Source organism: Podarcis gaigeae, assembly GCF_964106915.1.
Source record: "Podarcis gaigeae genome assembly, chromosome: 10".
Taxonomy (NCBI): domain Eukaryota; kingdom Metazoa; phylum Chordata; class Lepidosauria; order Squamata; family Lacertidae; genus Podarcis; species Podarcis gaigeae.
This window is the reverse complement of record NC_139686.1, coordinates 56,559,763-56,576,418: the sequence shown is the minus strand read 5'-3', so window position 1 is coordinate 56,576,418 and position 16,656 is coordinate 56,559,763. Positions and strand designations below refer to the sequence as shown.

The 16,656-nt window shown below is 41.2% G+C and overlaps 1 protein-coding gene across 18 annotated transcripts in view; it reads left to right on the top strand.

Annotated features, from left to right (window-relative positions):
* Positions 1-16,656, top strand: part of CADPS2 (calcium dependent secretion activator 2) — a 333,758-nt gene that overhangs the window by 225,390 nt on the left and 91,712 nt on the right. For all 18 annotated transcript variants that reach the window (XR_014555332.1, XR_014555333.1, XR_014555334.1 and 15 more), the window contains exons 14-16: positions 8,764-8,865; positions 10,025-10,088; positions 11,770-11,893. Coding sequence is in view for 14 of the 18 variants with exons in the window: in XM_083698926.1 (XP_083555052.1) it covers positions 8,764-8,865; positions 10,025-10,088; positions 11,770-11,893 (290 nt within the window). In the remaining 4 variants the exon portion in view is untranslated. The remainder of the gene's footprint in view (positions 1-8,763; positions 8,866-10,024; positions 10,089-11,769; positions 11,894-16,656) is intronic.

The following is a 16,656-nucleotide window of genomic DNA, read 5'->3' as shown; positions in this document are numbered from 1 at the left end:
AGCAGGTAATTAATGTTTGTTTTTAATGCCAGTTTTTCTCCCAGTGTGTAGTGGACAATCTTTTTGCATAAGATGCTATGAAGAAGCTCCCTGTATCTTCTCCCTGCCCTCTGTTTTAATTTTTCTGCTGCATTGTAGTCATACATTAACTCTACAGCCACACTTCAAAAAAGACAAACTAAATTGCTCTTGCTAGCAGTGGCAGATAGCTTTTAAAAATTAAAATGGAGTACCTTGCAGTAACGTGAGTGGTGCAAGGAAATGGAGCAATTGTTGTACCGCATTTGTCTGCAGTTGTTTTGAACCACAGCTTCCACATGCATAGGCAGATTGTCATCCTCTTTTATTTTACAAGTGTCTAAAGCTACTAGATGCTATACAGCAGTAATTGGAAAAAATCACATTGCCCTGACCTTAAGGCTTGCAATTGCAGTGTTACAGACAGAGACGAGAATGTGGTGGGAGGGGGTCAAGATGAAAAACCAGGGAATATTTTAAGTTAAACTAACCAGAAAGACCAAGCATATATTATGTATGAAGGGAATTGGGTCAAAAAAATAGACAAGTGGGTATGAGAATTGAATGAGAAAGAGACGACCAGTCTGGTGCCCAAAAGTGTAGAATCAGCCCCCACAAGTTCCAAGTGGAAAACAATATATGCGGTAAAAAACAAGGCAGAGGTTCAAGGCATAAATACCAGAGATAAAGCCTAACTGCTTGAGATGATAAGCGAACAGGCCCAAATTCAGGTAACGGAGTGGATAAATGTGTCATCCCTAGCCTTCAACTAGAATTGTATCTCTGGGACTTCCTTCTGCCTTGTTTCTAATTTGTCTTAAGTGATTACTTTGTCCTGGTAGCCAACCAGTACTTGATCTTTGAGGATCACCTTTTGAGAGTATTTGACTGATTTGATTCCTGTGAGATGGCATTCACCTTTATTATTTTACTATTCAGTCACTGTAGAATTGTGCCCCCGCAGTCCCATACTATTCAAGCATGTCAGGAAGATACCATGGGCAAATGTCACAGAGAGATCCAGCAGAATCAAGAGGAACTGCCCCTGCCCCTGCCCCCGCCGCCGTGGTCACCGTCAAAGACTACCAATTGTGTTTTAGCCACAAAAGCAGGCCTGAAACCAGACTGGAAAGATCCCAGATAACTCTACTTCATCCAAGAAATCCCAGAGTTGAGTTGCCACAATCTGCTGTAGGAGCTTCTTCAAAAAGGAAAAGTTGGAGACTAGCCAATGATTGTCTAGGATAGTGGGATACGAAGATGAGGTCTTTCATAAAGGTCTCACAACCACTTCCTTTGAGGATACAGGGACACAGCCCTCCTGCAAGAAAGCATTTATGATCACCACAGCACATCGGGCCAGCTCTTACCAACCAGGATGGACACAGGTCCGGTCCAGATGGTTGGCATCATCCCTTCAAGCAACTTTTCTACACCATCAAATTGAACAATATGAAACTCATTCATCAAAACTGGAGAAGCATCCCCACAGATCCTGCCCTTAGTGTGGAGACCATGTCAGAATGATTAAAGGTGATTTTGTCAGTGTTCTGCAAAATTGTCACCACAAAATCACCAAGGGTTGATCTATAACTCCTTGCATTCTAGAATCTACCATAAGATAAAGATAAAGGGACCCCTGACCGTTAAATCCAGTCGTGGACAACTCTGGGGTTGCAACGCTCATCTCTCTTTACATGCCGAGGAAGCTGGTGTTTGTACGCAGACAGCTTCCGGGTCATGTGGCCAGCATGACTAAGCTACTTCTGGCAAACAAGAGCAGCACACGGAAACGGCGTTTACCTTCCCGCCGGAGTGGTACCTATTTATCTACTTGCACTTTGACGTGCTTTTGAACTGCTAGGTTGGCAGGAAGAATCTACCATACCTTCGCCAAAATAACTGTTGAATGGCACTGCTAATGTAGTTGTGGCAGAAAAGCATAATTTTACTGCCATCGCTGCCGTAGACTAGGCCTGAAAATGGGCTCCCCCCTTCTTTTTTCATGATCATTCATTTGCCACTGTTCACAGCTGCTCTTTCACCCTTCTGTTTTCCATTTGATAGCCATTCCCCACCCTGTTCCATTCTTCCTCAGGTGAACTCAGCCAATAAAGGGCTCACATCATAGATGTCGCGATGTTACAGAGGAAACCAGATATGGCTCCTCGTTGACATCACTAACTTGGCCAAATCATGTCCATGTAGGATGAAGACAGCATACAGACCACAAAATGAACGCTTTACAGCTCTCTTCCATCAGTGACTAAAATCTGTGAAAATAAGGCCTGTGATTTATAATGAGTTATGGGAAATGTGCCCCTCCCTCTCATCTCATGCCTTTCCTTTCCTAGTGTTCCCAAGACAAAATCACTGTTTAGAGGTGCTAATGTTGCTCGTCGCTGCTGTCCTTAGCCCTAGATTTATATATTTGAAATATGCATGCAGTGGGCTAATTATGTAAATAGACTATAGACGTGGCAATCTAAACAGTAGCAGTGGAGGTTAAGTGAAGGTACAAAATACAGAAAAGGAGCTATTGTTTTCTTCCTCATCATCTCATCTTGTATCTAGTTCTCACGCTGAGACTTCCCATTTTGTCCCTCTCTTTCTGAAATGATGTCGGTGGGAAATACATGAAGTGCAAAGTGACTTTTTCTCCCTGCTGAGAAGCAGGTTGAATTGACAGATGCCCGGCCTGCTTCCGAGGTTGGCGTCTCACTCCCTCTCTTTGATGGAAGCTGATGCACTGAACTTTCGTCAAACAGATAATAAAAGCGAATGCCATCTCACGGGAACCAAATCAAGCCTCGTACCACCAACGTTGTAGCTTCGCCCTTTATTGTTCTTAAAGTTTTCCTTTCTTGCGGGGGGCGGAATCTGCAAAAGATGAACTCTGTAAGATATTTCACAGACTTTGGGAACGCAAATGTCAGAACATGGAGAATGGCCTTTCCAGTGAAGAAGCTGGGCCTCTTGTGAAGGCACCAAGCCATGGCAGAGCATGGTTGTACCAGTGGCATATCTGCCTTGCTGTTTAATAGGTTTGCAGCTGGAAGTATTTATTTTTAGTGTTGCAGTGTTTGCCAGTGGACGCAGATTCTTAAAAAAAAGTCTCATTTCTCAATAGTTTGTGTCAGTGGCAGTTCTGAAGGAGGGACCTTGGTGTATCTTGTTCTCTTCGATGTTTTGCAATCTTGAGTGTCTTGGAAACTCTAGTCTGTGCTGGTTTTCACTTTGGTTCCCGTTGCCCCTTCTGTCCTGTGGGTCATTGGAGACTGCAGCAAGAAAAGAAAGGATGTCAGATGAATGTATTTGGGACTGTTTTCTTTTCTATCAGTTGGTGTTTTGTAACAGGGAAGATTAAGTCACTTAGCAATTTGCATTCCCTATGATTTGTTACCTCTCCTGGTTGCAGTGTACTGTTATTTTAAGTCTTGGTGATGATAACACAGGAATGGGGTGAACAAGTTTCCTGGCTTAAATACTGTCTATATGCTGCCCACACGAAGTTCCTGTGCTTCTCTGGGAACTAGATTAGTACTAGGAAGAGGTCGTCCAGAAGGGAGGGAAATGAAACAGTAGAAAAGCTTGGCGATACCCTTTAGATATTTGAAAGTACGGCAAATCGACATCACTTGTGTTTGAGCTGTGGTAGAAAAACTTTAGGCAGGCCCGGAGATATCTGTATATCTGTGCAGATACAAAATTTGTGTGGTTGGCCCCAGCTGCTATCTCAGTGCAGACTTTGGAATCTAAGAAAACATAGCAGCTTGTGATCCTCAGTGGCAAAGGAAAAGCTTTCTTCCTGAAAATCTGGAGGCAGAATTCAACCTTACTTTACACCTGACTTTCAGCTCCCGTTTAATCTGCACTTATGCTAAGGAAGCCTGCTGAAAAGCACTTTCTGGTGGAAGGAGGAAAAGGGTGAGGTGGAAAATATGAAGGATTTAAGGTTCCTCGGGAAGCTGAATGCTAGTCATGACCTTAGACTCGTTTTCATGGCATTTTCTGGTGCAGTAGTATTTGAAAATATCCCCAGTCCATTGCTGGTTCCTAATGCTTCTAGTTATGCCTCATTTTAAAATGTGAGGAGCGGCATTAGAACTCTGCAGTTTACACCCTTATTGAGGACCTAAAATACAAAAAAAGGGGGGTGTAGTGAGAAGCTCTTGTCTTTTCAGCATTTCTCAGCTGGAAGTATCCAGGTCAGACTGTGATCTCACCATGAATCGCTGCTATTCCAGAGAGGTGCACTTCCTTCCTTAGGGACCGTACCCTTCAAGAAGCAGAAAAGATATCACAGCAAGGGTCTCAAACCGTGCCTAACTGCCACCTCTCAGTGGAAAAATAATTTTAAACCTTTATTCCCTACAAGTTTAGACAAGGGAAGACAAATTGCCTTGTTCCTGATGGAGTTGTCTTTGTTTCAAACCATACACATTTTTTTGGGGGGGGGTATTGTTCACTTTTACTATTCTGAGGTACAGGTCACTGCATAGTCAGTGAAAATGGATCTAACAAGCTCTTTGAAAATCCTAGGTGTTGTCAGCAGAGTTTTGTACGACACCAAAGTCAGGTAGAGACATGACGGGCTGTGAGGTCTCCCCTGTGCATGTAGCGATTCTCCTCTTACGGCAGGTTAACAGATGGTGACATTATCCTGGCTCACCTTTCTCACTTGTCACTATCAGGACCCCTGGCGCTCTCCTGTCACACGTGTGACACGCTGCAGCGAAGTTTAACATGACAGAAGTATTTCCTTTCTCGCTGCAGAATGCAATTTCTCCTGACAGTCAAATCAGACAGAGGATTTTACCTGTATCTCAGCACGTTCCATCTGTCAGAACGCCGAGGCAACGGTGTCGTGGCATTCACTGCAAGGGAGGAGTGAAGTTCCTTCTTCTTTCACATTGCATTTATGAAAGAAAAGAGTGATGTACACATCTTGGCGATGTGTGATGAAATTGCTGTCCTTGAAATTTATCTTTAAAGATGAAAAGCACGTTGGGCTTCCTCACCTGACAGGTCACAAGCAGAATTTATTCAAGAGAAGAGAGGAGCCGGCTGTGTGCCTATTGGTGCAGCAAATCGTGTCATGACCAAGCGATCACATTCAGTTCCTGAGAGCTAAAATGTCCAGCTAATATTTGCTTAAATCTTTCCTGATATTTTTGATAGTTAAGTTATAAATAACACAGACAATATCAGCTATATAATTCTCTTTTTTCACTGATGTATGCTGCAGGAGAATACCTGGTTGTATCTTAGGTAAGGGTGTGTGCTGGAAAGGACTAACCTTGGCTTAGATCTCACTTTACAGGGACACAGGTGGTGCTGTGGTCTAAACCACTGAGCCTCTTAGGCTTGCCGATTGGAAGGTCGGCAGTTCGAATCTGTGTGATGGGGTGAGCTCCCGTGGCTCTGTCCCAGCTTCTGCCAACCCAGCAGTTCGAAAGCACACCAGTAAGAGTGTGTGCTGGAGAGGACTAACCTTGGTTTAGCTCTCACTTTAGCCCCAGCAAGCATGGTGGGAGTTGTCCAGGGAATGAAGAACAGGATTCAGAGGAAGGACCAAGTGGGTTGACAGAGGAGTTGTGAGGGGCCCAGTATGGTTCTAACCCACTGCAGGGAGCAAAGAATTAAACCCACTGTCCTTCCTTGCTAGAGATCCAACATGAATTAGGGCCCATCTGCTGGCTTCTGTAAATAGATATACAAATATTTAAGGGCAGAGCCCTCAATCTGTTCCTGTCTACATAACTTTAAACTACGTTCATATTAGTGTGAAAATGGGAGGGAAGGTCCCCCTTTCATATATAATATTGCACCCACACATGCAAAGTCCCATGAAGAATGGGGTCAGGGGAGAAAGAGAGAAAGAATTCAGGCAGAGAAAGAACATTGCACACACCTAATCTAATTTTGCTCTCTCCTGGCCATGATTTGTTCCAGTTGCTGCTCTCTTCTGCCAGGGCTTTTCCCTGGTAGTAGTGTTTGCATGTAATAATAATAATAATAATTTATTTATACCCTGTCCATCTGGCTGGGTTTCCCCAGCCATTCTGGGTTACTCACAACAAAATATTAAAAACACGACAAAACATCAAACGTTACCTAAACAGGGCTGTCTTCAGATGTCTTCTTAAAGTCAGGTAGTCACTAAAGTCACTAAAATACAATAACATATTAAACATTAAAAGCTTCCCTAAACAGGGCTGCCTTCAGATGTCTAAAAGTTTGGTAGTTATTTTTCTCTTTGACATCTGATGTGAGGGCGTTCCACAGGGCAGTCGCCACTACCAAGAAGACCCTCTGCCTGGTTCCCTGTAACCTCACTTCTCACAGGGAGGGAACCGCCAGAAGGCCCTCGGAGCTGGACCTCCATGTCCGGGCTGAACAATGGGGGTGGAGACACTGTGTTGCCCTCAGCAATCAGAGATAGGATTGAGGTACAACAGGAGGTGTGCTTCTAGCTCTTGGAGTTGTACAGCAAAGGTAGGGAGTTTCTACCATTGGCAGAGACTCTCATCAGCCCTGTAGATAATATCTACGTTTATTATGATCTTGCCACAATGCAAGAGGGGGGGAGGGTGGAGAGAGAGATGCAAATGACCAGAAATTTAGGAGAGGATCTCTTGTTCTTGCCTTTTGGCATTTGAACTGACATTTCTAAATAGGCACACGACATGTTGCCATGTGCTCTGGGCTACTCTAAACCATGAATAAAGGAGACAAAGATTTTGTACTTTACACCATATTCAGTTTTGTATTCCATGTAGCTGAAGGAATGGCTAGATGTTCAGATTACTGCAAGCCTTTTGCCAACATTCTGTGTACTTCGATGAATCCTGCCAGACCTCATTCTGAAACATACATTGAGACACACACACACACCCAAACAATAGCCAAGAATAGCATTCCACTACAAAAGGAAGAATCCAAAGAACTGCAGATTGTATGTGTTGCTTTTGATGCTTATGTTGCATTCTCCGGTGTGCAACATGGACTTTCCAGGTGGGGTATACTCTGGGGATAAGGCATAAATCTGGCACATATTGCACCAAGCTATTAACTTTGAAAGTTGCCATTTGCAATTGAGCTCAAGCTGACTGGTTTTATTTGAGTTCTCTGTTTGTAAGACAAAGTAGATCACGTGGACTAGTCTCTTTTTTTGAATTCAGTGACCTAACAGTTATTATACACATGTGTACTTATGCTGTCATAGATGAGCAGGCATTAAGGAATGTGGAAAAAGAAAGAAAGGGTACAACCCAAACCAAGAGAAGAGGACATGATGGGGAATTATGAAGGCCATGATGCTATTCCATCAAATGCCTGGAAATTCAGGTTGCTGAATTGAAGTTGATTTGGTGCTGTCGCGCAACAAACCCATTCAGAATAAAATCACTTAACAATTGCACTAAGGAAAGTGATGGGGAAAATGCCTGGGAAAGGTGGGATAGCAATTACTTGACATTACATTTTATAACCACCTTGCAAACAAATGGAAATGGATGTTTGACAATTAGCCGACGTCGCCAAATCACCCTGCAGACTTTGTGTGGCAAATAAATCAGAATGATTTCATCTGAAAGTCACCTAAAGTTACCTTCTCTTCTGCACATGGACATTGTTAACTGGATTTGAGTCACAGTCTAATAATCCAGAGAAGGAAAAATGCATTACATATCTACTCTTGTGGACAGATCCAAACTGAACAGCAAAGTACTGAAAAAAATGGGTCCAATATAATAAAGTTCAGGTGGTCAGATTTGATTTGATTTCATAGTTGAGTAAAGACATTTAACCACATCTCTAAATGGACAAGGAGGGATTTGGATCCATACAAAAGAAGGAAGACCTCACTGCCTTCTGCCCTGCTTAAACTTAAAAGGCAGGGATAGGGGACATGCAACTTTCCATATATTGTTGGCCTACAACTCACATCATCTGAAGAATGGTCATGCTGGCTGGAGCTGATGGGAGTTGGAGTCCCAGCAACATCTGGAGGTTCCCCATCTCTAACTTAAAAGAACGAGAGACTGGGACCAACCGTGAAGCAGTATCCCTAAGGAGAGCATGATAGTTGAACATTGTTTTCTTGGTGGTGTCACCCTTGCTTACCATCACATTAGGCTAATTGTGGAGTTTGGGATCAACGTCAGTATTGTGATGGAAGGGTGCTCAGAGAAGCCTTCTTTCGTGGCATTTTCATGAACCGATGTGAAATGTATATACATTACAAAGCTGCCTGCATTTGCCAGACATGTGGTCCATTAGGAACTAGGCTTTAAATTGAACAGCTTCTAACCTCATTCCGCTCTACCTGTTTTGTCGTCTCTGTGGGCCACAATATTAGTGGCTCTTAACTGCTCACTGCTCTTTAAGTTCTGAACTGGACTCCTCTTCACACCTTGAAAATGTATTTTAATTATTTTCAATTGTTGCGTCCTCTATTATATGTACGTGACACAGTTAGCAGCTTATTTAATTTCACACTTCTGCTGCACCATTCCTCTCAAAGAGCTGTCTCGTAGTGTATGACTTCTAAAAGGCTGTGTTATTGCCATCAGGGCTTTGTCCCCTTTACTCCTTTTGATGCTGAAGTGTTATGTGAAATTATAACTGGTAAACTATAAGTGCCTATGTTTTCAAGGTGATGCATTAATGAATTAAGACACGATTACCACTGTTCTGTCCTTAAACTTATGATGCGTTTTTTTTAAAACCTGTACATTTCAGACCAGATGGAATTGGAACAGTAACCATTGAAGAGAAAGAAAAGTTTGAAGATATTAAGGAAAGGCTTACTTCTCTTTTGGAAAACCAGATTAGCCACTTCAGGTAAACATCTGCATACTGCAAGTTTGACATGCCTATTGCTATGAGGAAAGAAGATGGTGAATTAGTGTTTAGATCCTGGTGTAAATTTGAATGCCGCTCAGTTTTTATAAACCAACTAAGGCCTTTGAAGAGGAATATCACCCTTACTGTCAGTTGGTTTTTTAAAGCATCAGACATTTACTCTACCTAACGTTGCAAGTCACATGTGAATTTTGCCCATTCTGTACCAATTTATGCTGGTCATGCAAACAGATCAGAGACTTGCAAGCATGGATGGTGCAGACCAAAAATATATAGCACAAATGACCCCTCCTTTAAAAAAATATAACTTAACACTGATTTTACCTATCAGTCATTGTTATTTGTCCTTGGTAGAGAGTGAATTGTTTACACTAGGTATGTCATAGCAATTTGGAATGTGAAATGCAACTTTACAACCAGTGTTTCTGTATATCTTACATATTTTATATGGTAACAAGAGGAAGCACAAAGGACAGGGCAAAAAATCATGCAGATAATCTAAGAATATGTGGGCAAGAAAATGTAACACCTTTGTTATTAGAAGTTGGGGATGTAGAAGTTTATTAAGGCTGCAATCCTGTACTCATTTATCTGGAAGCAGGTCCCATAAACCTAAACGTAGCCTGCTTATTTCTAAGTAGTTCTGTGTGTGATTGCACTGCTAACCTGTTAATCTTGTTGATTTAAACCTCTATGAAATCTCAAACAATACTAATAATTGGGGTAGTACACATTTTACTTCTGACCCAGTTGCATCTTGAAGCCATCCAAATAGAAATGAAGACCCTTAAACGTTGCACACCCACATTAAAAGCATCCATGAATAAAACGTGTTTTGAGAGCATGCCTAAATGATTGGCAGGAGAGAGTCAATTGTTCCGTTCAGGGCAGGAAATTGTACAACCTTGGGGTTCTGTCCCTCGTGCCCGCCCACCCATCTACGCCCCCAAAGGAGCACATACTTTTCTAAATAATTTTAAAAGAAATATATACAAATGTTCTTGTCACACAGAGGTGCAACTTTAGCTGAGATTCCTGCAATTCAGGGGTTTGGACTAGATGACTCTTGGCTGGGGTCCCTTCTAACTGTACAGTTCTATGATTCTAATAAAGGGTCTATCTTTTGTCTATCTTTAAGGTATTGTTTCCCTTTTGGGCGTCCAGAAGGAGCGTTAAAAGCTACACTTTCATTACTCGAAAGGGTACGTTCTGAGTTTCATTTAAGTTTTTCCAGTATGTGTGTATGTTTTAGAAATTGACCAAAGTGTACACATTACAAACTTTGGTATTATTTCCAAAATGTTAATTTTTCCCGTGTGTGTGGCAGACACCTATTCAGTACAGAATAAGTTGAGAAGAACATGACTTTAAATATTTTTAGACTCTTTTAAATCAGTCATGGGATTCATATCTTTAGAATTCTCTCACATAGCAATATATTTTATGGAGGAATTCTCCATGGAAATAAGTAAAGTCTTTCATGCTCATAAAATGTAATCCCTAAAAAACGTAAGTAAAAGTCTGTTGGATCAGTCTCCAGGTTGACCTAGTTCAGTATAAGGTTATCAGTGGCGACTATCCATGATAACTTGTGTTTAAGGAAATTTGCCTTTACTGCATACTGCTTTAAATACCGTATTTTTTGCTCTATAGGACGCACTTTTCCCCCTCCAAAAATTAAGGGGAAATGTGTGTGCGTTCTATGGAGCGAAAAATACGGTACCTTCCATTGTTAGACTCTTCAAGAAATCTTAGGAAGCTCATGAACAATGTCCGGAGAGCTAAATTCATACCTAGGAGGCATGAGTTCAAACAGAGGTACCACAGGTGGTGCTGTGGTCTAAACTACTGAGCCTCTTGATCTTGCCGATCAGAAGGTTGGCAGTTTGAATCCCTGCAATGGGGTAAATCCCAGCTTCTGCCAACCTAGCAGTTTGAAAGCTTGCCAGTGCAAGTAGATAAATAGGTACCACTGTGGCGGGAAGGTAAATGGCATTTCCATGGGCTCTAGTTTCTGTCATGGTGTTCTGTTGCACCAGAAGCGGTTTCGTCATGCTGGCCACATGACCTGGAAAGGGAGACAAACGCTGGCTCCCTTGGCCTGAAAGTGAGACGAGTGCCACACCCCATAGTCTCCTTTGACTGGACTTAACCATCCAGGAGTCCTTTTCCTTTACCTTTTTTACCAACTTGAATAAAATATTGGCCAATCGTCTTGCCTTAACCGCACCTACTCTTTTGTGGCCTGTTTCAACCCAATACCAGTCTCCAGCGTCATTCTTGTGGCTTTCCCTTCACCTTCCACTGCCATTATTTTCCTGTGCCAGCAATGAGGTATTTTTCTTATTGGATTTTGTGTGGTAGGGCAAATCCAGATTTAAGTAAAGAAAAAGTATGGACTGGCATTTTGATGATGATGACATCATGCGGGTGCCATGAAAAACTTCTGAGTAGGAGCAGCACCCTATTCCACAATAAACCTCCACGTGAAAGCTCCCTACAAGTGCTGTAGATGGACTCAAGCCAATTGATGTTTTCTCATCCTGTCCTCCACCCCCAATCTTTAATGTAAAGATAGTTTGACCTTATGAACGGCTGTAAATATTACAAGATAATATGTATGTTAAGTACTATGTAAACGCTTGTTTTAGCCTTGTGTTTCATTTAGAAATGGTGTCTGCAGGTGGGCAAGTCTAAGTTACGGCCTAAATGGCTGCTTTTCACTCAAATCTGCAGAGATTAATAGCTAAGTCGATTAGCGACTTCCTTTTCTTTCAGTCTCTAATTGCCAGCAAATCTAAAACAACTATTAGTATATGTTGAAACCTTTTCTCTTGGGGGGTTATGGTAATGTGTCTAACTCAAGCACTGTCTTTGACGCAGGTTTTAATGAAAGATATTGCCACTCCCATACCAGCGGAAGAAGTGAAGAAAGTGGTTAGAAAATGTCTGGAGAAAGCAGCCTTGATCAATTACACTCGGCTTACAGATTATGCCAAAACAGAAGGTTAGTACAGCAATCAGCTAGCTACCAGAGTGGCTGCAAAAGCTATCGGCACCTATTAACTGAATATATTTTGTGAGCAGCCTTTTCTCTTTCCTGAGCAAAACCTGTACCACAGCAAGGGGAAATATCTCATTAAAATCTCAGCTGGTGAACTACTGAGCTTTTTCCTATTCATGGCTTTAATATACCTCCTGGGACTGCGCTTGAATGAATGATCTTTGCTTTGTGCTGAAGTTCTCCTTTGTCCTTTATTTTAAGGGTAGTTTTGTGTGTTGCATAACTGGCCCAAATCAACCCATTCTAGAGGGTACTTTCTTGCCCAGTTTTAACATTTGAACTTAGTTGCATAAGGAAGAGACATTGGGCATTCCTGAGCCATTGAAGGTTATACTGTAACCCCATACCTAGCTCCAGTTCCCTGGTTGCCCCTTGTTTATTAATGAACCATTAAGAATACACATAATGAAATCCATCTCGAGTTCTCAGCCAATGGGCTCACTTACGTGTAAAGCTAGAGAAAGCTTTCTTCCAATAGGAGAGAGTGGACGTTTTTCAAATTTCTCTTTTGTGTGAGTAGTGTTTTAACCCCCGGGGTGGGGCAGGGTGTCTCAGATGATAAATAATCATTTAAATCTTGAATAGAAACCAGATACATTTATATAACATAAAATCAAGGGGCTTGCAACATCAAGAATTGTTGGTGAATAATAATAATAATAATAATAATAATAATAATAATAATAATAATTTATTACTTACACCCTGCCTCCCCAGCCACTCTGGGCGGCTCCCAACAGCATATTAAAACACGATAAAACATTAAACATTTTAAAAAACTTCCCTAAACAGGGCTGCCTTCAGATCAGCTTCTTTATATGCAACAAGACTTGCAAAAGAACACAGGATGATACAGATATTCATCTGTACATTTTTTTGCTGCCAGATTTCCACCATCTCTGTGGTTAAATGGGAAAATGTCCCCAAGACCATTTCCAGAAATGTTGAAAATTGTAAACATGTACTTTATTGTCTATTTCACATTGATTTATATTTCCACATTACCTAAGATGATGTGGTGTGGTTTTTTTATTCCACCACCACCTATAATCTTTAAGAAGAAATCAGAAACATGATGGAGTTGTAATGGGTTGTTTTGCAAAGCAAAGTATGGAACATATGAAGCTGTGTCACACCAAATCAGGTTGTTGGTCCCAAAAGTCACTGCATCACTTCGTCCCGTGATTCACCTTCCAATAAACAAGCCACCTTTGCCATTTTTCCAGCCTAGGAAGAACGGTCTGAATCCAGACTACAGATAATTAATCCAAAAACTTCTATTCTCACAGCTGGTAGAATCCTTTCTTTCCTGCTGCTGATTTATGCCCATTTATCCTTATCTCATACACATTCCTTTGTGGATAATGGAGGTTGGGGAAAATTTTGCTCTATATTTTCAAAGCACAGCATTTCTTTGCCCCTTCCCTCTCAGCTCCTTTCTCTCAAACATGCAGTTCCAATTTTATTAAATTGCACATTATACAGTAGTACCTCAGTTTTCGAACGTAATCCGTTCTGGAAGACTGTTAGACTTCCAAAACGTTCAAAAACCAAGACGCAAAGGATGGCCTGCAATTTCAATGGAGAAAATTGGGAGGGGGGACTCAGCGGAAGCCGTTTGACTTCCGAAAAGTGTTCAAAAATGGAAGCAATTACTTCCGGGTTTTCGGTATTCAAAAACCAAAATGTTCTTCTTCTGAGACACTCAAAAGCCGAGGTACCACTTTATTCCAATTTCTTCCATCTTCACTTGTGCAGATACAGTGGTACCTCAGGTTAAATACTTAATTCGTTCCGGAGGTCCGTACTTAACCTGAAACTATTCTTAACCTGAAGCACCACTTTAGCTAATGGGGCCTCCTGCTGCCACCGCACCGCCGGAGAACGATTTCTGTTCTCATCCTGAAACAAAGTTCTTAACCTGAAGCACTATTTCTGGGTTAGCGGAGTCTGTAACCTGAAGCGTATGTAAACTGAAGCGTATATAACCTGAGGTACCACTGTATTTTAAAATAAAACTTGCATTTTGGGGCGGAGGGTTGCCAAATGTAAAGAATGTAAAGAAAAACCTTAAGTAAGCAAACCTTGGGCTCCCTCGCCGTATTGTCTCTTTCACCTAATGAAATCCGCTCTCAATCCAAACCTTTCACATCCTTGTAGCTGGGTTGTATTTGCGGTTTCTTATCTCATCGTCTCTGACATGCACCTGTAGTTTACTCCAATTAAAGTCCAATTAGCAGGATAACCTGTGCTTCCAGTAACGGGATTGGGGGGGTCGTGGCAGCCAGAGTGCTCCATGCACCCAGTGTCTTTGCCTGCCCTCACATTCTATGGGGAAGCGAGTGCCAGACCTCAAGGCAAACTGTAGATAGGAGCCTGATTCTTCTTCCAACTGATGAGGAATGCAGATAATGAAATTCCCCCATCAATATCTGATTATCTCCATCTCTCTCTCTCTCTCTCTCTCTCTCTCTCTCCTGCTATGTTGGGAGAGTCTCCATTCTTGGCAGAGTTAATTTGCAACGTCTTCATACTAAGCATAGCAAAAGCATGAGTTTAAAATTCATAATTTGGTGGAAGCCATTGTATAGTTGTTTTTTTCTAATCACATGCTCAGTATATTCTGCAACAGTTTGTTTTTAGCATGACTGAAATTGTAGTCACAAATAATACCGAAAGCAGGGGAGAGGAATGGTGCCGGTTGTATTTAACAATTCGTTTTAACTTATTTTCCTGCCTCTTCACCATCACTGACAAACATGAGTTAGCCAATCTCTTGAGTGATTAACCAAAAAAATAAAGCCATCTCATCACTATAGCAACCAATATTATATCATGGGAATAACAACATGAAAGCACCTCAGTAACCAGTTTATCATAATTAATTAAGATATCATGTTGTGTTTAAATGAAGGAGGATATATGCGGGTCTTTCTGAAAATGAGAAAGATACCTTTTCACCTTCAGCTAGCATCCTATGTATGCTTGCAGCAGGGGGCTCTTGCTGTTCAATTATCTAGAGTTTTTAACAAGCTTGTTTGGCATAATTGGTGTAAAAATAGAAAGTTTCTAAAAGAAGGCACCCAAGCTGGGCTGAGAGTCAAGCAAAGTAATCTTGGTGTGCAGCTCATTGTTTACAGGTGATATAAATATATCATTCCTTAGATCCTCTGAAACTTTACAGAAATGTGAAAAAGGAGTCACATTACAAAGTACAATGTATTTATTTTTTTGTCGTGGGGGCTAGGTATGAAACTCACAGACCAGGGCATGAGCTGCTGCCAAGTATATCTGAGTCAGTGCCTGAGTGGAAAGCTGGTGGGGCGGAGGCAGGATCCTATATGTGCCCCCCTTGAGTTGTGTGGAAGATAAGCATGAACAGAATTAGTTCTTGAAGGAAACAAGAATTCCATATTGACACTACTAGGGACAAAAGGCCATATAACTGGCTCAGATTATTGCGTTTAAGTGATTTGAATCAACAGTGTAAAGTATAAAAACCTAAACGGAAACAAAAGATAAGTGAGGTCTAACTCTCTCTCTCTCTTTAATTAAAGGTTTCTTTCATACAGTAAATAACAACAAAAATATCACATTTTTTCATCCAGAAACATGGGAAGACTTGAGATTGGTAGCGTTAATAAATTCCCACATTCAGCATCCTTAGGTGTTCCTGGGTCCTGGAATCATGAGTGAGGGAGAAAAATGTCTGTCTTTCCACTTTCCCCCCAACATTCATAATGTTGCTCCCTGTCCCACTGCCTAGTTTTTTTTCCTAAACAGCTCCAAATACTGTATGCTTTCATATGGATATGCACATGGAACTTTCATATGCAGTGCATATGGAACTATGCATTGCAATTCCTTTTCAAAGTGAAGATGCCCATAGGGGCTAATTTTTCAGTTCCAAAATTTTACAAACAGAATCCAGTTTTTAAGAAGATTTCTGTACAGGCATTTCTTCGTTTCCTCAAACATTTATTAACTGTAAGCTTAACATGGGATCCCATGTTTTTCTCCTTCACTGGCCAAGAGTTAGCCAACAAGCTGATTTCCATGCTTTAGCCAGTGAAGCACATGCTATTGTTAACATGTTCACAGCTAACACAACACGTTCCTTTTGAACCTGCCCCTTTATTGCTCCCAGTAACATTGCTGGGGAATTAATTTGCCTCACATACCATAATTGTATCCTTGATACCTTTTACAATAATAAGTCAGTGTTGTTTTTCCTCTCTTAGATCTCCAATACATATTGGATATATTTTGACACGTTTTTGCTATTCTCATAAGCATTAAGTACCAGTATTCTTCCAAAATATTTTCAACTTTCTTCTGTCACTGAAAGACTGATTTCTGTCACATGCTTTTATCCCCAAATCATTCCTTTTAGTTGTATCCAGGAGTATTCTATAGATTTTCAATGTCAAACCTTTTGTTATATCAGCTTTTTCATAAGATGTCAGTGGTCTCTTTATGTTCACAAAGTATCTTTGAGAATATTTTTTTTTGTAGTAAGTGACAAATAAGTGAAATATTAATAATAATATACCCTGTAGTTATTTGAAATAGTTTTTCATTTGTAGATAACGGGAAAGGATAGTTGTGGTTCGAGGACCCGACCCCCGCGAAGTAAAATGAAGACACAGGGACACGTGATATAAGGTTAATGGGCTAGAAAAGGCCACAACTTTATTGATTACAGC